A 21,497-nucleotide genomic window follows, 5' to 3' on the forward strand; every position below is an offset into this window, starting at 1 on the left:
GATAACAACAAGAACGCGTCTCTGCGCTGGCCAATAGGAGGGCGAGGGCGGGACTATGGTGGCGTCTTGTCCAATGACGGCTTAGTAGTGGATCGATTTGCGCACAAACCACGCCTACTTTTGAATACCAGGAAGTGGCGCACTGCACTGTTTTGAAGTAGAATGAGCTCAGTTGTGGTTATACTTAAAACTTAAGTGTTTTACTTAAAGCGTTTATTTTCTGGAAACATTGTCTTAGAGGATCCGGGTAGTTAACTATTTCGCCGCGATTGCTTGGGTTTTATTATAGTGTTAAGTTTCATATTGAATGTTGCTTGTGCTTTGTGGACAAACTTTAACTTCCATCAATCAAACATCCGATTAACATCATGAGGCACTTTGCTCACCCAGCTGCGTTGGCTTACTCCATGACAACGCTTGGTGCTGGCATGATGAACAGCATTTTTAGTTTCTACTATGTAAAGCTATTCTTAAATAAGTACCAAATATCAGAGACAGCCTTCCACCAGTCACAGGTGAGTTTTTGTAGGATTTTAACTTGTTAATCTGAACTACCATAGGGAGTAAATGTGTTTGACTAACGTTGATGTTAACTATTTTTAATTTTTAGTACCACATATATTTAGTAAAGCATTAGAAATGACACGAACAAGCGCTAGACTCTTTAAAAAGCGATACAGAGTCGTAGGAGAGGCCTGCACTTTTCAGCCAATCAGAAAATATATCTGCCTGTCAGTCATTCTGCGCATGCGGATTTTTGACATGTTTGGCTGGACTGTCGTTGAAGAGAGGACAGTAGAGTGATGAGATCTGAGACTGTTTCAGTATTGAAGATTTGATAAAATTGCTGATATTGTTTCACAATTGATGAAACAAATCCATTTATATATTAATATGTTTTGACCTTATTACAGCAAAGCAATAACATAAGTTCTTAATATCAACACTGTTGTGTGGCCAGCATGCCATAATCAAGGCATCTGCTAGTATTGACAACATCAACAAATACTGTCATATTGCCAGCTTCATAAGCGATAACAACCTTGCAGGTCAATAAGTAATTGTTTCTGTTTTTAAACATTTGTGAAAAATCATGTTAAAAAATGTTTGAATTCAGCTTATTTCCCGTAATTGCATATACAATTGGTCATCCATCAGGAATATTTTCTGTGAACATTATAAACATGTACTATTTTGGATAAATAAAAATTCAAGTTATACTATATTAAAAGCAAACCCAGTTAACCAGGTTTAATTAGATTAAACTAGTTTAGCTGTTCTTTCAGCCTGGCCAAGATAATGTTTGGTCTTTCAGCTTCCACCTTACAAACGCCCTAAACCTCTCTAAAACCATCAAAACAAACCTGCTTGACTGGGCCGAAAGACCATCTGAAGACCCCTATATAGGAAATCAAAGAAGGAACAGGTTCCACAGGCTAACAAACAGGCTAAAACAGGCATTTTTGTGGTTTAAAACAGCTCTTCAACACTAACTTTCAGGTTTTTAAAGGGATACAGTAGTTACCCAAAATAGAACATTTTGCTACAAACCATCATTTGTTTCAACCCTGTGTGGTTTGTTTTCTTCTGTGGAACACACACACACACACACAAACACACACACACAAACACACACACACACACACACACACACACACACACACACACACAAAGATATTCTGAGAAATTTTTGATAATACTACTAACTATAAGTAACTTTGAAACTACATGTTAACACCCTGATGAAAAAAACTATAGAAACATCGTAGACAATTCTATTGGTTTCCTCTACAAATAGCATTACAAACATTACAAACTATCAACTTTTCATAATTCAATAAATTGTGAATGACCAATGATGATAATATAATTTTGTAAATAATTTATTATAAATTAATGAAAAAAACATGGAAATTAAAACAAAACACACATAATTTGCACCTGAAGATCTAAGGGTCCTTCAACTTTAAAGAAAGTTTAAAGAAAGTAATCTAAATGTGACTATCAAAGTAAAGTGTTACCAGTCTTTTTTGGTTTATTTGTCGTTTTTTGTCCAAACAATGTAAAGTTATTAGTAGCCAAAACTGTTTTGTTACCGGTTTTCTTCAAAATATCTTCTTTTGTGTTCTGTAGAAGTCATACAGTCGTGGCCAAAAATATTGGCACTCTTGGTAAATATGATCAAAGGCGGCTGTGAATATGCATCTGCATTGTTAATCCTTTTAATGTTTAAAAAAAACCCCACAAACAATTATCCTTTCAATGTCAATGTCACCTTTATTTATATAGCGCTTTAAACAAAATACATTGCGTCAAAGCAACTGAACAACATTCATTAGGAAAACAGTGTCAATAATGCAAAAATGATAGTTAAAGGCAGTTCATCATTGGATTCAGTTATGTCATCTCTGTTCAGTTAAATAGTGTCTGTGCATTTATTTGCAATCAAGTCAACGATATCGCTGTAGATGAAGTGTCCCCACCTAAGCAAGCCAGAGGCTACAGCGGCAAGGAACCGAAACTCCATCGGTGACAGAATGGAGAAAAAAACCTTGGGAGAAACCAGGCTCAGTTGGGGGGCCAGTTCTCCTCTGACCAGAAGAAACCAGTAGTTCAATTCCAGGCTGCAGCAAAGTCAGATTGTGCAGAAGAATCATCTGTTTCCTGTGGTCTTGTCCTGGTGCTCCTCTGAGACAAGGTCTTTACAGGGGATCTGTATCTGGGGCTCTAGTTGTCCTGGTGTCCGCTGGCTTTCAGGGATGTAGAGGTCCTTTCTAGGTGGCCACGGTGACCTCGGAACAAGAGAGAAACAGACAAATATTAGTGTAGATGCCATTCTTCTAATGATGTAGCAAGTACATAGGTTGTTATGGGAAGTGTTTCCGGTTCCGGTTTACCTAATTAATGCAGCCTAAAAATCCTTTAACGGATTTGGATAATAAAAGCATATTAGTATGTTATGTGTATGCCAGGTTAAAGAGATGGGTCTTTAATCTAGATTTAAACTGCAAGAGTGTGTCTGCCTCCCGAACAATGTTAGGTAGGTTATTCCAGAGTTTGGGCGCCAAATAGGAAAAGGATCTGCCGCCTGCAGTTGATTTTGATATTCTAGGTATTACCAAATTGCCTGAGTTTTGAGAACGTAGCGGACGTAGAGGATTATAATGTAAAAGGAGCTCATTCAAATACTGAGGTGCTAAACCATTCAGGGCTTTATAAGTAATAAGCAATATTTTAAACTCTATGCGATGCTTGATAGGGAGCCAGTGCAGTGTTGACAGGACCGGGCTAATATGGTCATACTTCCTGGTTCTAGTAAGAACTCTTGCTGCTGCATTTTGGACTAGCTGTAGTTTGTTTACTAAGCGTGCAGAACAACCACCCAATAAAGCATTACAATAATCTAACCTTGAGGTCATAAATGCATGGATTAACATTTCTGCATTTGACATTGAGAGCATAGGCTGTAATTTAGATATATTTTTGAGATGGAAAAATGCAGTTTTACAAATGCTAGAAACGTGGCTTTCTAAGGAAAGATTGCGATCAAATAGCACACCTAGGTTCCTAACTGATGACGAAGAATTGACAGAGCAACCATCAAGTCTTAGACAGTGTTCTAGGTTATTACAAGCAGAGTTTTTAGGTCCTATAATTAACACCTCTGTTTTTTCAGAATTTAGCAGAAATAAATTACTCGTCATCCAGTTTTTTATATCGACTATGCAATCCATTAGTTTTTCAAATTGGTGTGTTTCACCGGGCTGCGAAGAAATATAGAGCTGAGTATCATCAGCATAACAGTGAAGGCTAACACCATGTTTCCTGATGATATCTCCCAAGGGTAACATATAAAGCGTGAAGAGTAGCGGCCCTAGTACTGAGCCTTGAGGTACTCCATACTGCACTTGTGATCGATAGGATACATCTTCATTCACTGCTACGAACTGATGGCGGTCATATAAGTACGATTTAAACCATGCTAATGCACTTCCACTGATGCCAACAAAGTATTCAAGTCTATGCAAAAGAATGTTGTGGTCAATTGTGTCAAACGCAGCACTAAGATCCAATAAAACTAATAGAGAGATACACCCACGATCAGATGATAAGAGCAGATCATTTGTAACTCTAAGAAGAGCAGTCTCAGTACTATGATACGGTCTAAATCCTGACTGGAAATCCTCACATATACCATTTTTCTCTAAGAAGGAATATAATTGTGTGGATACCACCTTTTCTAGTATCTTGGACAGAAAAGTGAGATTCGAGATTGGTCTATAATTAACTAGTTCTTTGGGGTCCAGTTGTGGTTTTTTGATGAGAGGCTTAATAACAGCCAGTTTGAAGGTTTTGGGGACATGTCCTAATGACAATGAGGAATTAATAATAGTCAGAAGAGGATCTATGACTTCTGGAAGCACCTCTTTCAGGAGCTTAGATGGTATAGGGTCTAACATACATGTTGTTGGTTTAGATGATTTAACAAGTTTATACAATTCTTCCTCTCCTATGGTAGAGAATGAGTGGAACTGTTCCTCAGGGGGTCTATAGTGCACTGTCTGATGTGATACTGTAGCTGACAGCTGAATGGTTGCAATTTTATCTCTAATAGTATCGATTTTAGAAGTAAAGTAGTTCATAAAGTCATTACTGCTGTGGTGTTGGGAAATGTCAACACTTGTTGAGGCTTTATTTTTCGTTAATTTAGCCACTGTATTGAATAAATACCTGGGGTTATGTTTGTTTTCTTCTAAAAGAGAAGAAAAGTAATCGGATCTAGCAGTTTTTAATGCTTTTCTGTAGGATATGTTACTTTCCCGCCAAGCAATACGAAATACCTCTAGTTTTGTTTTCCTCCAGCTGCGCTCCATTTTTCGGGCTGCTCTCTTTAGGGTGCGAGTATGCTCATTATACCATGGTGTCAAACTGTTTTCCTTAACCTTCCTTAAGCGTAAAGGAACAACTTTAGTTAAAGTGCTAGAAAAGAGAGAGTCCATAGTTTCTGTTACATCATCAAGTTGTTCTGAGGTTTTGGATATGCTAAGGAATTTGGATACATCAGGAAGATAACTTAAAAAGCAGTCGTTTGTGGTAGAAGTGATGGTTCTTCCATACTTGTAACAAGAAGTAGAATTTACAATTTTGGATGATTTTCATTGGATGATGAGAAATTAAAAGGGGGGGGGTATCATTATGAATTAAAGGTTTTTTTTTGGGGGGGGGGGGGGGGTTCACAGTCTTCTTTGATCATATTAATCAAGGGTGCCAATATTTTTGGCCATGACTGTACATGTTAAAGCATTGATCATATTATGTGTTCCTGGCGTCTTAAGTTTATTTATATCCTGCTATTATACACTTTATATAAATCTGCTTATTTAAAATATTATTTGGACCTTTAAAGATCCCACAGTTATGTTTCCGCAGGTTGTCTTTATGATCTGGAATGCACTGAATGACCCCTTGTTTGGATATTTGCAAGACAACTCTCGTATGGGGTGTTGCTCACGGAGGAGGCTCTCCATTTTATACGGAGCCCCGCTGTACTGTCTGTCTTTCCTGCTGGCATGGTTCCCGTGGAGGACGTACGAGCCGGATGACTGGCTGAGCGGCGTCCACCTCATGGTGACTCTCTGTGCTTTTGATGGGATGCTCACATTCGTGCTGTTGGCCCAGTGCGCCCTCTTCGCAGAAATCTCCGGTCACCATCAGAACAGACTGAGGCTGATTAAATACAGCCAGGTGGCGTCTCTGGTGGGCTCCTCTAGTGTGCTGTTCTGTGGTCTCGTCTCCGGAAACATGGACGACTTTGCTGCCTTTCAGGGCTTCAGCGTGGTTGTGGCTATATTGGCCTGTGTTTGCATGCTGTACACGGGCTTCAACAGCGAGAGTCGGTTTGACAGTAAAGCCTCTGAAGAAGATTCGGAGAGTCCACAGAAGCCGCCGCTCTCGCTGTCATCCGTGATGTCCATGACCTGGCAGATCATTACCAATAGAGACTTCCAGCTGTTCGTCATCATGAACTTTTTCCAGGTGTTCATGGTGGCGTTCTGCAATAACTTCACCATGATTTTTGCAGAGCACCTCATTCCTCAGGATGTCCTGCCATCGCTTGCTAAGAGCTTCATGTATGGAGCTGGATTCATCTGTCCTCAGGTGCATCATAGTTGTAGTCAGTTTTGGGGGTAACGCATTACAAGTAACTCGAGTTATGTAATCAGATTACTTTTTTCAAATAACTATTTTATAAGTCTGGAACTACAGTAAAATCATGTTCACACAGCACACACAACAGTCTATAAAGTTAGAAGTCTAGTTACTTTAACTAGCACAAATTATTTTGTTTTCCAATTACGGATTGAGAGAAATCAGGAGTATGTATAAAAGCATTGTTTGCGCTGTGTGAACATATTGTTACTGTAGTTATAGACATAAAACACATTTACTCATCTCACTTCACTTGCTCAAAAACTGATTCAAGGGATAGTCCACCCAAAAATGAAAATGATTATTTACTCACCCTCAAGCCATCCTAGGTGTATATGACTTCCGTCTTTCAGATGAATTCAATCAGAGTGATATAAAACCTTTAATTTGATCTTCCAAGCTATTTAATGGCAGCCAGCGGGTGTTGTTGTTTCTTAAATAAAAAAAAAGTGAAATAAAGTGCACCCATCCATAATAAAAAGTGCCTCACATGCCTCTGAGGGGTGAATAAAAGGCCTCCTGTAGTGAATTGGTGCGTTTTTGTAATAAAAATAACCTGTAACCCTGTGCATTACAACACAGCAATGCGTTAAGTGCAGTTTTTTGGATGAAAATGTGTGAGGCAGTGTTAACATGATTGACACAACGTGAGGACATATTTATTTTTTAATGTGTGCAAACACTTTTATTTTTATTGATTTCTTTTTTGTTAGCAAGCCCATCCCAGGTTAGAGAACGTAACCCAAAAGTAAAGTAACACATCACTTTTTATTAACAGTAACTAAGTAACGTAATTATTTACAAGTTACTATTTATGGAGTAACCCAGTATTGTAATGCAGAACTTTTAAAAGTAGCCTTCCCTGACACTAGTTGTGGCAAGTTTTACTAATATTGTCATTCATACTTTGGTGGAATATAATAAACCCCTGTTTTAAGTATAAAATAATGTTATGCCTTGTATCATTACCAAGAGCCAAATAAATAACAGTAACTAACACTTTAATATCTTAAACTATCTTTTCTTCTACAGATGTTGGTTTTGTGCAGCCAGAATCTGCTCCAGAAGTTTGGCTACTACAGACTCATTCTAATCACCTTCTACGTTGAGGCCGGAGCTGCTGTGCTCATGTTACTCCTGGGTCCAGGCAACTACTATTTCCTTGCATTGTTCCTCACTTCCAACATGTGAGTAATTACACAGCACACTGCTGTTCCTTTTGCCCTCCATTGGGATAAAGGAATTAATATGTTAAGATAGAACAAGATATGTGCTTCCAGCGAGAGAAAGACTATGTAACGTCTGTAGTATCTACAGTGGTGAAGTTTCCGCATTTAGAGATTTACACTACTGTTCAAACTTTTGTGGTCGGTAAGATTTTTTAAAATGTTTTTGACAGCCTGCTTAACGAGGTTGCATTTATATGACTTTAAAACACTAAAAACAGCAGTATTTCAAAATATTATTACATACAATTGAAAAATGACATAGTTGTTGTAATATAAATATTTTTTACATTTACTGTCACTTAAAAAAAAAAGGAATTTTTGTTGAAAGTATTATTTTATATCTAATCAAGTTTACAGACCACAAACATTTGAACAATAGTTGTATTTAGTTGTTACAGTCAGTGTTTACCAGTGAATAGAAGTTTAAAAATGTAGGCCAGATTATGTTTTTGACTAATTAGAGTATAAAGCATTTTTTATACTAACTGGACTTCAATTTTTGAATAGGGCTGGGTGATGTGAAAAAAAATAAATAAACTTTTGACATCATTCAGTTAATTTCAGATATTTTCTTGCATTTACTTAAGTGGTTTAAAAATGAGGACCTTTTTCCCATCCACCAAATAGCGAATGTAAATTTGTAATGTTTAATGAAAGAAATTATATTTTAATGATCAAATATGAATTAGTTATTTATTGAACTTTCCACATGTTTTTCACTAAAATTACATTAATAATTAAAATTTTTAAAGCCATAATATAATAATGCGTAGTAGTAAACAGTAATATAATTTTATATAAAACTATATATATATGTTATATTAGAAATATACAATTTCTGAAAAATGTTACTTTTCCACATTTCCATAAAATGCATTTTGAATCAGTTAAATTATTAATGCTGTTTTTTTTTTACTTACTGTAAATGGGTCGTTTTTTTTTTTTTTCTGGTAGTGGGTAAAAAATGACCATAAATAGTATAATGACCTTAGACAGAAGAAGAAGAAAAAACTTTGCATATGACAAAGTAACTACTAAATGTCAAAAAATGTTCAGAAAAAAATACATTATGAATGTCAGCTAACCTTGTCTCTGGATGTTTTGCCTTCTGATGGTGATTTAGGGTCTTAGTTCAGGCGGCCTTCAGTCTCTTCAATTTGCCTCTAGCTGACATCATTGACTCTGACCTGCAGAAATACAAACGCAGGTATTTGCGCCATTGCTTAAAGATATATAAATACAGTGTAATAAAGTTTTTTTTTTTATGAAGTGATTTTGAAAAATGACTTTTTTTAATGTCTCCAGCTCTCCTCTCTCGTCTATGGTTTTTGGGACCAATGCTCTTTTCACAAAGCCGGCACAGTCTTTGGCTCCTATGCTGGTCGTGGCAGTTCTAAACCAATATGGTTATGCAGAAATAAAAGATGTTGGGAAGGTTGCAGATCCAAGGTAACATCACCTATCAAATATCCCAATACTGTTTGTTAAAGCATAACAATGGTAGCCTGTTTCCGCAACTGAATTAAAAATATAAAGGGAATTGGGACTTCTTATCTCACAATTCTGACTTTTTTCCTCATAATTGCATGATACAAACTCACAATTTTGTTGATTCTTACAATTCTGACTTTATATCTCACAATTCTGAATTTATATCTCACAATTCTGAATGTATATCTCACAATTCTGACTTTATATCTCACAATTCTGAATTTATATCTCACAATTCTGACTTTATAACTCACAATTCTGACTTTATATCTCACAATTCTTACTTTGTCTTGCAATTCTGACTTTATATCTCACAATTCTGATTTTATATCTATTTAAAAGTGTGTTTTGGATCATTTATTTCAGCTTTTTTTAATCATGCACACTCTCATAAAGCTACATAACATTCATCGAAGCAGTCAAAGGTCTGTCATCCTCTAGTGGTGGTAAAGGTCCATTGCATTGAAGGAAATATTGTCTGACTTTTTGTTTTCCTAGTGCTCTTCAGTCCCTTCACAGTGCCATGTTCTACCTGGTGTGTGTGGTGCCGTTGTGTGTCACAGCTCTGCAGGTGCTCGCGTGGAGGCCTTTCTCCATACGAGAGACCCACACAATGGACTCAAAGTACATTGATGGGTGAATTCGGCTCATTTTATTTCATTTGTATGCGCTCACTTGCAGCACTTTAGATTTAGATAAAAATTTTTGTCAAGCTACACACTGTAACGTAGTGAGAAAGGGAATTCTAGATGAATCTCTTTGTACTGTAAAGCAGGTTTGTTTCTTTGGTGGTTGTTGGTTGTCTGTATGTACTGTACCACACAAATCTGATCATCGGAAATCAGATCCATTATCTGAAATGTTGGAAAATGCCATGTATGTAAAGGAAATATATAGTCAGCCAGTCCTTTTTAAAAAACAAACCTAAACAGTAAAGTGAAGTTGAGGGGTGTTGTATCACCCTAAAGAGGTTTGTCGTGAGAGAACATGATCCCACTAATTCCACTCTACTTAAATAAATAAAAAAATGTGTGTAAAATAAGTTTGAGTGTAAATTGTTTAATTTTGTGTGAGGAAAGGGAGCATGGAGTGGAATGCTGTAATTGACCAATCAGAATCAAGTAATTCAGAGAGTCGTGTAATAAGTGACACATTCTCTTGAAAGCTTTGTGATTTGTGAATGCGGTTACAAATTGTAAAGGACCAAATCAAAATTTTAAAGACAGAGTAAGCTATCAACTAAAGGTTTTGTTCTTACCAGAAAATAAACATGATCATTTCTCTCTCTTTTTTTTTGTATTACTTTAAAGTGAATTTGATGATGAGTGCATATTCATGCCTTTCCTGTTGATTCACACAGAACATTATTTTTGTATATATTTATCAGTTGATTAGTCTGTGGGAAAGGTTTAGTGATTGTTGTTATTTTTATACGTCAATAAACTTAACCTCATGCTCAAACAATGTGTGACATGTCATAATTTCATAATTAGATCTGAAATGTGCATTAGGAGCATTAGGAAACAAAGGATGCAATTAAAGATTGCAATAAAATCTAATTGTGAATTTTTTTCATCAACTAATTTATTAAAGTACCGAGGATTATGAAAGTGAAAGTCGTGATATTTGCCAAGTGTGGTTACCCATACTTGGAATTGGTGCTCTGCATTTAACCCATCCGAGTGCACACACCGTGAACACACACCCAGAGCAGTGAGCAGCTACATCCAGCGCCAGGGGAGCAACTGGGTGTTCAGTGTCTCACTCAAGGGCACTTCAGTCATGGGTATTGAGGGTGGAAGAGAGCACTGTTCATTCACCACCCCCAACTCCTGCTAGCACTGAGACTCGAACCTGCGACCTTCGGGTTACAAGTCCAACTCTCTAACCATTAGGCCATAGCTGCACCATTATAGTTATATCAGTGTGGATTTGGGTTGAAATATACATTCTTCACGTCGCTTTTCACCATTAAAATAGTTCCTAAGTGTACTTTTTTCCTTCGATTTCTTTGTTGAATAGAAAGTTTAAAGAACAGCTTTTATTCAAAATAAAAATATTTTCTAACGATGTAAGTCATTACTATCACTTTTTATCCATTTAACACATCCGCACGGAATAAAAGTATCACTTTCTCACCAAAAAAAAAAAAAAGGAATCACTGAAACCAAACTTTTGAATATTGGAAAACAAAATGTCTATTTTATTTTGAATAAACACTGTTGTTTTTTATCTTTTATTTATCAAAGAATCATGAAAAGAAATATCACTGGTTCCAAAGACTGTTGGGCAGCACAACTGTTTCCAACATTGATTATAAATCAGCTTGTAAAACTAATTTCTGAAGGAGAATGTAACACTGAAGACTCGAAAATTCAGCTTTGCTTCACAGGAATAAATTGTATCTTAAAGTATACTGAAGAAAAAAAAACTAATTAAAAAAAATCAAAATCAAATACATACAGCCTTAGAAACTATCATAAAAAAAACAAACAAACATCAAACTCTTACTTATCCCAAACTTTTGTACGGCGGTTTATATATATATATATATATATTAAAAAAAAAAAAAAATTCCAGCGTATGCTCTTATATATTAATGGAGATGAGAACGCCAAGTGATGACACAAGACACACAATAAATTTTAAATTGATTATGTTTTTACCGAACTATCGCTTTTATTTTGAAACAGTTCTATTGTGTTTCGTATTCCGGTCGCCATGTTCAGCCGGATTCACGCAGTTCAACCGAAGAACTGCCTTGTTCAGCTTTCGCCAGCAGTTTTACTCTTTTATATCATTAATACACATGTGTTTTAGACCAAATTATTTTATTAAATAGCCGTGCCTCTGATAATATGCACAGTGACTCTGGGTATTAAAGGGACGCGTTATTTGTGTGGTAAGTGTCTGGCAGTGTTAGATTGACACCTGGTTAGCGTTAGCTGTGGTAATGAGTCAGCCTCGGACTTCATCAGTATCAATCAAGAGATCGATCACAATGTGGCGCAGTACAACTCATAAAACCGATTCAAACAGTGTCAACAGGTACCATTGTGCCTCATATTTATTAATATGGCCATACAGCACTACTTTGCTTTTCACTTTTGGGTTTGTGTGTTAATCTGTGTCAGTCTGTAGGATGCGTTTGCTTTCAGATACACTTGGGGAGCACATTAAGAAGAGATTGTATTTTGTTAAGGAGCACTTCATTTTGAGTTTACTTCCTGGTTAAATATTGAACACCTGTACATCTAGCATGTCCGGATCACTTTTGAGTTCTATACGAAATTATAGAACCGTGATTTATCTACTTAGTATGAATCAGTGATTAGCATGATGCATAATTTATAATATAATTAATTTATTTTGCAGTGCAATTATTTTATTTTTATTATGATCATTAATATTATTACTTTTATGTTCATTTCTTCTTTATTTGACACATTGCAATACACTCAGTAGAGACCATATTGGGCAGGTAATGTAATTAATTTTATGATAATAAATTGATGATATTATAATTTTTTTTTTGCCTTTTGCTATGTTAATTTGTACTTAACTAACATATTGTAATATACCCAGCAGATTCCAAACTTATCAGTTTATTAAATTATTAGCTAAATGGGATAATTCTATATCATCATCATCATTATAATGTATTTATATTTTTTACTCTACTATGTTCATTTAAAAAAAAAATTCACCAACAGAGTCAAGGTAAGGTTTATTTATATAGCACCTTAAAAGCAATGTGTGCTGACCAAGATGCTGCACAACCAAAACATAAAAAAAAAACATTAGGACATACATTTTTTTTTTTTTTACTTTTCCCGGATGTTTTCTTCAGAGGGGGGCCCAGAGTAGGGCTAAATTATTTTAAAGGTGTTAAGGGCTGAACAAAATAAATTATTGCCATCCAGTTCTTGATGTCCTCAATACAAGCCAGCAAAGGGGACACTGAATCAAAAGAGGGAGCAAATACATTAATAATTAAATTGGACTTAAAATAGAGCCATGGGGTACCCCACAAGTGATGGGAAATGAGCTTGATTAAAATTCACAAATTTCCACACACACACAAAATAACCCTTCATAAGATACGATGCAAACTAGTCTAATGCAGTATCACAAATGTCAACCTAAAAATGAAAACCTTTTTAACAGAATGCGGTCATCTACTGTTTCGAAAGCAGCTCTCAGGTTCAATAATATAAGAATAGTACAGTTACCAGAGTCTTCAAAGTCCACATTGACCAGGTTAATGTCACCTAAATTTGCTTGATTTCTTTCAGTTATGGACCCTCTTAACCAGGCTGATGTCATGCACCTTCAGGAGTCTCATTCCTCAGCTCTGGATCTGTCCGTGGGTTGCAGGCAGAGTCCGTTAAACACAAACTCCATGGAGGCTTTGGACCTGGTGAAAAAGCCCAGCTGGTGTGGCATTACCTCAGGGAGCAAGAGCATTAACATATCTGAGTCTCGTTACGTCACTCGGCCTAGCAAACCGAGTTCTCCAGATCACACAGAACCAGGATTGAAGCATCATGGGACAAGGACTTGTTGTACGTCATCCCAGGGCCCCTATTCTATACCTTTACCACTGATCAATGGCTTGCAATCTGTGGCTCAGACATTGTCTCAGTGCCCACCCACAGACCAAGTGTTTACAGATGACAGTGATTACAGTGTTGAAATGGACGATGTGTTGACGCAAACAAAAAAATGTCACAAAAAAGCAGATTCTGTATTAGAAAACAGCACATTGGGAGGTAGGATAGTGCACAGTGTATTAGAAACACACCCACAAGACATTTTGACCGGTTGTGGTGAAACATACTTGAGTGACACAGGCGTGTCTCAAACTAAGGGCTCATCGGGTTTACCTCAGGACACCAGTGCAGCTGCATACACACTACGTTCCACTGACTCAGTGGTTGAGCAAACTGCCATCGAGACGCTCGCATCCGAATGTTCTGCCGCTAAAAAAACATCTCCATGCTCCATCGAATACATCTCTAGTGACCATGACAGTGACATCATTGAGGTGCCATGCAAGACGACTCCGAACTTCTGCTTCCGAACTCAAAGCGTTATAGTTAATAAGAGAAATCATGGAACGCAAAGAAATTCCTCTGTAAAGCAAGAAGTTAAAATGGAATGCTCTCCCAAAATTGTGAACAATTTCCATGCCCTGGATGAACCTGTTTTTGAAGCCCATGATGGCAGGGCTGGCTTTGAATCCAAGTCCTTGCTGTCGTGGATGGAGTCGGTCTGTATTCCCATATCTCCAGAAGACAGTGATCAAGACACAGATGCTGCTTTTCCCAAAAACTTCCCATCTACCTCAGATGCAGAAAACACAAGCGTCTTCAAGTCTCCACAGAGTGGGGCTTCGTCTTCAATGTCAAGCCGTCCGCGGAAAACACCCCCCTCGAAGAGCAGGAAACAGGCAAAACCGAAACCTAAACCGATATCCAAACCGATACCCAAACCCAAGAAACCTGCTAAGCGGGTGAGAGCGCCACCTGCTGGCAAATCAGCAACTAGCACCGCAAAGAGAAGACGAAGAAAACCTAGATCATCTGGACCTTCATCTATGTTTTCCCCCGAAGAGCCGGAGATCAAACTAAAATATGCAAACCACAAAGAAGAGAAGAAAGACGCCAGGCCAGACAGCTTCGCCCCGTACATTCACATGAAGTTCTCATCCTGCACAATCATCAATTTTAGGGAAGAGGATGTTTATTCGACAAAGAAAGGGTCTCAGCAGGTTGTCTCAGGGGTCATCCCAAAGACGTCCTGTCTACAGCTGGGCCGTGTTAGCTCTGATGCCAAGTTGCAGGTCAAGCATTTCTGTTGTCTGTGCGGAAGGGTGGGCAATGTTTCTGGCCTTGGGGACTTGCATGGGCCGTACCACAACAGTGGTGCCAAGGCCATCTGTAAATCTGACAGCAGTACTCCTGCCCAACAGCAGGAACCTGACTGCAGCGATTTGGACTCGGTCTACAGTTTGGAGGATGGTGCATCCCAGTCTGTCAAACGGCAGAGGAAGGAGAACTGCTCAGAAAGCGTTGAGGTGTCTGGAGTGTGTAGTGAATACTGGATACATGAGGACTGTAGTGTTTGGACTGCAGGCATCTTTTTGGTTAAAGGGAAACTCTACGGATTGGAGGAAGCCATCCGGCTTGCGCAAGAAACAGTAAGTATTTTTCTTCCCCTGTCGAGGTGAACCTTATGAAGAAATCTCTGGGTCATTTATTTTTTTATTTTTTACATTGTGACATTGTTTCTTTATTAGCTTAAAATACATATATTTTCTATTTTATTTAATTGCACTCAAACACACTTGGCCCTAATCCTTTTCCGTAGGTTTCTTTTTGGTTTTTGCTTGAATATGTGATTGGACATGTGCTTGACAGATACTGTGAGATTTTTGTCTCTTTATTTTATATAAAAATATTGTCTGGCTATTATAGTTTTATAAATATTTATATATAGCTAATTACTCAGCCTTTGAATCTTCAGAAGCTGTAAACTGCTGCTGTGTTTGGTTGTTTCAGGTGTGTTCGTACTGTCACATGGTTGGTGCCACTTTGGGATGTTTCTTCAAAGATTGCCCCAATAAGTACCACTTTCCCTGTGCCCTGCAGTCAGGTAATGGTCTTAAGTTTGCCTGTACTGTCTCTCTCGTGAGACCATGCAGACTGACACCAAAAATAATGCGATGTACATTGTACAAAACTACAGCGTCAGTTTGGCTGAACTGATGGTTCTTCTGAAAAAAAAAGGGAGTAGTGAATGATAAATGCATTTCAGGGCTGCGTCCAAAGGCTTGGGCTGCTGGCTCATTGACTTGCTGCCCTATCAGTCAATGAGGTACAAAGGGTACCCCCTGAAATTGATTCCAGACAGATTTTTGAGCCAGCATAATGGCTTTGGTGATTCCTAGTTGAATATTAAATTATGATAAAAACAATTTTATCAAAATATGACATCAAAAGTAAAACAAAAAACAAATTCATATCACACATTGACACAAAAACTTTCCACTAATCAGAACTTTCAGGCAGCATTTTATTTTTAGCTCAGTTGTCATGAAACTGAACACGCAGGATATCATAGGCAGTGACCTATTTATGCTGCCTTCAAAAATGTACAGTTTGAAGGTATCTCAGTAGACTTGATGTGACAGGATCTTTGGATTTGGATGTCCCTTCCTACCTCTTTATTTTGCAAAGGGAAAGCATTTTTTTTTTTTTGAGGATGTTTGAGACTTCTGATTGATCGGCCGCTGTAGATAAATACCTAGAAGGATAACAAAGTGCAGTAAACCTTAAAACTGTGATAAAAATTGCCAGTTTGCAAAATCAAGCCACATAACAATCTGTTTTTACAACCAAAAATAGAAACAGGGTTGGGAGATACTGTTTGAAGTCTTTTTTTTTTTACACTTGAAATAGTTAACCATTGATCATTGTAAACCCTGTTTATCTAGCTTCACCTTTCATTCTGCTCATAATTTACCCGGGTTAAAAAAACAGTTCACTCCAGAAGTAAAAATTACCTGAAAATTTAATCCATGTTATTCAAGATGTGCATGTCTTCCTTTCTTCAGTCAGGAAGAAATTAAAGGGTTAGTTCACCCAAAAAATAAAATTAGCCAGTGATTTACTCATCCTTGAGGCATCCTAGGTGTGTATGACTTTCTCTTTTCAGATGAATCTAATCGGAGTTATTGAAAAAATTGTCCTGGCTATTCCAAGTGTTATTGCAGTGGGTGGCTGATTTTGTCCAAAGCACGTCAAATAAAGTGTGTGCGTCCGTGATAAAATGTGCCTCACATGGCTCTGAGGGGTGAATAAAGACCACTTGTAGCGAATCCATGCAAATGTAAGAATAATAACCATATTTCAAACCTAATAAACGCTTTGCTTCATCTGACTGTTGTAAGTGGAAGCTGTTCCGACGGATGATGTAGGACATCGGCATTGCGTGATTAGTGACGAAAGCAGAGAGAGAACAAAACAAAATCCGAGTCATGAATTTGAATAGGGTTAGGCAATTTTTTTTCCCTTGATTAATCTTTTTTTTTTTTAATGACAACAATTCGATTTCAAAAGCTGCAAACCAATCTTTTCCGGTATTTATTTCTGCACACATTTAAAACGCAATCTTTTTAAAGTGAATCTTATCATTACTCCTCTCCACTAGATGTCACCCTCAAATTTACCTTGTGCAATTTTACGACGGAAAGTCTGTTATTCATTCAGCACTTATTATGGCGGAGATGCTGTTAATGAGAACCAAGAACAAAGCTATATGCATGATTTACAATGCTCAGGTGAAATGCTATAGTAATACTATAAATCTGCAGAAGCTTTTGATATCACGCATAAGCTGCCATGATTTTTACAATCAGTGAATGAATGGCGGATGGCGCGGTGCACTGTTTACTAACTTGCACACATACTAAGGTACGGACGATGTTCACAGTGTTTTCAGCTTCTGCTGTCTCTCTATGATGATGTGAATAGACTGATATCACCTCCAGCTGCTCTGAGATTCACTTCATTAGCATTTCACCGTTTCATTTGAGAAAACTATCGTCATATCACACACAGCAGCTGAAAGTTCATCACGCCAACCCGTCAAAATAAAAGTTTAGTTTAACGTTAAGAAACGTCAGAATATATTACTATAAAAAAAAGAATAGGTTTAAAATATACAGGCCCGTGGTTCTTGATTTCTTTTTATTAATTCACCATTTGTAAACTGATGTTTACTGTTTATTTTTTTTAAATATCAATAGCATTTGTATTCACTAACTATATTCACTCAATGCAATAAAAAAAAAATCGAGAATCGAGAGCTTGCGAATTGCTCTAGCATTGCACCTCATCGTAGTATTACAGACCGTACTATCTTTCCTAAATGGAGTTTTCAGTGGACTGTAAACGTGAAAATAAAGCAATCTCTTCTTCATTCCAATTCTTGTGTTTTTGACCACCATTTAACACGCACACAAAAGATGAAACGACTGTTATACAACACACGCTGTTCCTGTGACTGTCCAAAGCACATGAATACGAGGCGCACAATTTGCTCTCTGTTGCTAAGCATCTAGCTGTAACATTCGAACACCACATGATTCTAACACTGTACAAACAAAAGGCAGGGCTCCTGTGCTCTGAAGCAGGGTTTCATACGTTTACCTGCGTTTAAGAGTGGGGTTTACAGTGACAATAACCCTGGTTTAAGCGTAGTGTTGAAAGCCCTGTTTAGATTTTAGCTCCCTGTAAGGCATCGGTTTGTTTCTCATTTCTAACTGTTCTGGAGTTTTTACTCATCTCTGTTTTGTTGCACTGATGCTTGTTTTTGGTAATCTTGTCGAGGTGCTTATCTTCGCTGTTTTCTCTCCACAGACAGTGTGCTCAATGAGGAGAACTTCACCATAAGATGCCCGAAGCACAAGGTTGCTATTAATTTAGCTGGAGTTTCTCAGAAACAATGAGTTTAAGTTATTGAAATGACATGAGTTTGCAGCATAATAGATTTCAGTACGGGGTTTCTCATATTCTTATTGTCTTGGTCTTGCATCATCCTCGCTGCTGGTAATGATCACTCGTGTTTCTGTCTTCTCAGAATAAAACATCCAGAATGAGCGTTAGCAGGTTGAAGAACAGATGACATTTGAGAGGTGCTGATATGTCTTTGAAGGTATTTTATGGCAAGTATCTCACCTATCCAGCCTTAGACATTTTATTTAGCTTTTTAGAGCTATTTATTTTTTTCACCTCAAAATCAGACTAATTACGTTAGTTATATTTTGCTTAAAAAAATGTGGGCATGTTCTTGACAGGTTTTGTGAGAATTTGTGAGTAGTAATTATAACGATCTGTCTCACTTAAATTATTTTCATGAACGTTAAGCAAATTTTTCAATTTGTTGGGTAGGTTGCTGAATAAAAAAGTACTTCATTACTAGATATACTAATTATATTTGTAACAATGTAACTACATTGTACTAATTACTCTTACTCTTACTTTCCTGCATCAAACTCCACAAGATGAGCAATTCATGGATAGACATTAAACTGCTCTTTTAACTGTTTAAAATAAATATTATAAGTTATTCTTGAACTGGCCAAAGTATTTAAAGGAGGAAAGTTACATTAAAACATCAGATGTACATACATTTTCACATGTAATCCACTATTGTTTACATTTAATTATGAAGTCTGTATAGTTTTTAATGGCATTACACTACATTAATATCATTCAGTTCATTAATTCCTAATGCTAAATTGATGTATTAGAGGTATTCATAGATCATGGTACAATTAGCTCTGCCTTTTTTATAAAAATCCACAAATTACAGTATTTTGATATTTATGGTAACTGTATTACATAAATACGATCCAGGAATAGGTTTGGAAAACCGTAACATACTGTAGATATAATAACACTTCTAATGCAAGTCTGACAGACTCTTGTTCTTGTTTGGTGTCAGTTTTTCAGCATTAATGAAATACTAGTGTTTCATGGTGTAGTGATGTTTATTCTCTCTTTGCTCTTCCTCTGCAGGTAGATTTCGACAGACGTTGGGTGGATCCCCAATGTGTTTACAGATTATTCCTCTTGAATTAGTACTTCACGTATTGAGTGTTTACATGTGCTCTCAGGCAGTTGAATGTTCGCCATTGGATGCACTGCAGACAGCCGCTGCCTTGTACCTGTTAACCCCTGAACAATGCTGGATGATTTTCTTCACATTCCTCTGAACACCCGAGAAATTCAACCGCTGCAGATTTTTACATCTCCATTTCAAATATTCCAGATATCTCCCGTCTGCTTCAGGCTGAATCCCGTTAAACCTTTTAAAAGGTTGTTACAGCAATCTAACCAACAGAGGAGATAAAAACAAGAGCCCCGTTTCATTTGAAGTGACAGTGCAAGCATATTGAGCAGAAGTGCTTGATTTTTCTCCTTTATTTTCATTTTATGTGCACTTATGTGTCTTATTCATTTAATATGTAACACCAACTGTCCATTCTGTAACAGTGATGTCTTTATTACATAAAACTGAAGTGCTGAATGAACTAGTCTCCTCCAGTGGTACAGTATGCACTATTATGTGAACATATTTATTTCTATTTATGTTTAATGCATAGGTGTATATTTATTTGCCAATGAACAGCCAGAGAGTGTTTATAATTTAAAAAAGGCACATTATAATTTGATGTTTGTAACCGCTACAGGGTGCTTTAAATATGAATCTGATTTCAGTTATATGTTGCAACTCGTGGCCTGGGAATCAAGGAGTCACAGCGTCTGTAGGATTTTCCATTTCACCCGATGCCTTGTGATGTTTCGAGTTCTGTTTCTTTCAATAAATGTTTTTATTCTACATTCCTAAAACTCGATTGTGTGAGCGTGCTTTATTTGGCACTTTTGGCATCTGTCGATGCACATTTGTCCTGGTGGTGGTGCTAAACAACCTTCAGATGGCACACAAACTTGTGTGAGCATTCGTTTTTTAAAGATGGTCTTTGCCTCTGTTATGGCTAAATGAATCTCATATTAAAGAGCAGTGAGTGCACACTGCAGCAGAATAAAGCAATCTAGACGTTTATGTTGTGAGTGGTACTTACTCCTGGGAAAACACACCATCACAATGCTACAGGTGTGTGGGTGGGTGATTGCAGCGGTGTCACGATTTGATAAGGTTTTCTGAGAGGACATGCTGTGTGGTTAATAGGGCATTCTGCAGCAGCTGCTAAATTGTTTTGAGTGGCTTTTACTGCAATTCTCTTCAACTGCAAGGATGTTACCATGGTATTGCTGTGTGGTTGCTTAACTTTAGTTTCTGGTCCAAATCACTACGGCCATGTTCCCACAGCAGAAGAATAACTTTTGCCTCCACTGGACTTTTGTAAATTCAAATGTTGTCGGTCCTCCACAGTACTCGAGCCATTACTGGATTATTATTGGTTACGTTATTTTTTTGATACTTACACCTTTAAGTACGGTTGTCAATCCCAAAAAAGTAAAGTTTGAATTTAGCCTAATTGGAAAAATAATATACTTCATCAGGGTAGTAGTGCCATATTTAGCTTTTGACAGGAAATGAACTCCATAAAACAGGTAAAGAATTGTGAATTTTAGGATCTTTATACAGTATGCACCAAATCTATCCAGCACTATTTTCATTTGTGTAAAGTTCAGTATGGCCTGTCCCTGGTCTAATGTGTCTCTAGTTGTGGATGAGTTTCAATCTTTAGTTACACATTTAGTGGGGTTATACATTTTTTCAAATCCTTAAAAAAAATAAAAAGCTATAGTAATAATAATTCTGGCCTTAGTTTAAGTTTAGATACTGACATCCTGTTATTCAAAGTCTGAGTAGTCTCTAAAATGTCCTTATTTTTCCTCTAGTCAAATCTTATGACTCATCCCCCTCATTACCCAATCAGATCACTAGCTGTACCAGGCTGCCAAGGTCCCTGCTGATCCGCTGTGTTTGTGGTGTAAATAATGTGCTTGTCTCTTAGCAGTGTGTGAATTC

The 21,497-nt window shown here is 37.2% G+C and overlaps 2 protein-coding genes across 4 annotated transcripts; both read left to right on the forward strand.

Annotated features, from left to right (window-relative positions):
- Positions 1 to 115: 115 nt before the first annotated feature.
- Positions 116 to 10,385, forward strand: mfsd13al (major facilitator superfamily domain containing 13a-like). Its single transcript, XM_059549928.1, has 6 exons — positions 116 to 515; positions 5,431 to 6,159; positions 7,243 to 7,397; positions 8,563 to 8,646; positions 8,745 to 8,888; positions 9,429 to 10,385. The coding sequence occupies exons 1-6, from the start codon at positions 369 to 371 to the stop codon at positions 9,568 to 9,570; spliced, it is 1,401 nt and encodes a 466-aa protein (XP_059405911.1). The 5' UTR covers positions 116 to 368; the 3' UTR covers positions 9,571 to 10,385.
- A 1,241-nt stretch (positions 10,386 to 11,626) lies between these two features.
- Positions 11,627 to 20,350, forward strand: LOC132140854 (uncharacterized). Of its 3 annotated transcripts, none has more exons than XM_059549887.1 (6): positions 11,627 to 11,832; positions 13,226 to 15,132; positions 15,494 to 15,587; positions 18,356 to 18,405; positions 18,576 to 18,664; positions 19,521 to 20,350. In XM_059549887.1, exons 2-5 carry the CDS (start codon positions 13,228 to 13,230, stop codon positions 18,618 to 18,620), a joined length of 2,094 nt encoding a protein of 697 aa, XP_059405870.1. In that variant the 5' UTR covers positions 11,627 to 11,832; positions 13,226 to 13,227; the 3' UTR covers positions 18,621 to 18,664; positions 19,521 to 20,350. The 3 variants fall into 3 exon arrangements, with proteins under 3 accessions (XP_059405870.1, XP_059405886.1, XP_059405877.1); XM_059549903.1 differs by having other exon boundaries at positions 18,576 to 18,650; positions 19,517 to 20,350; XM_059549894.1 differs by lacking the exon at positions 11,627 to 11,832 and adding an exon at positions 11,838 to 11,978.
- Positions 20,351 to 21,497: the final 1,147 nt, after the last annotated feature.

The sequence above is a fragment of the Carassius carassius genome, chromosome 1 (genome assembly GCF_963082965.1).
Source record: "Carassius carassius chromosome 1, fCarCar2.1, whole genome shotgun sequence".
Taxonomy (NCBI): domain Eukaryota; kingdom Metazoa; phylum Chordata; class Actinopteri; order Cypriniformes; family Cyprinidae; genus Carassius; species Carassius carassius.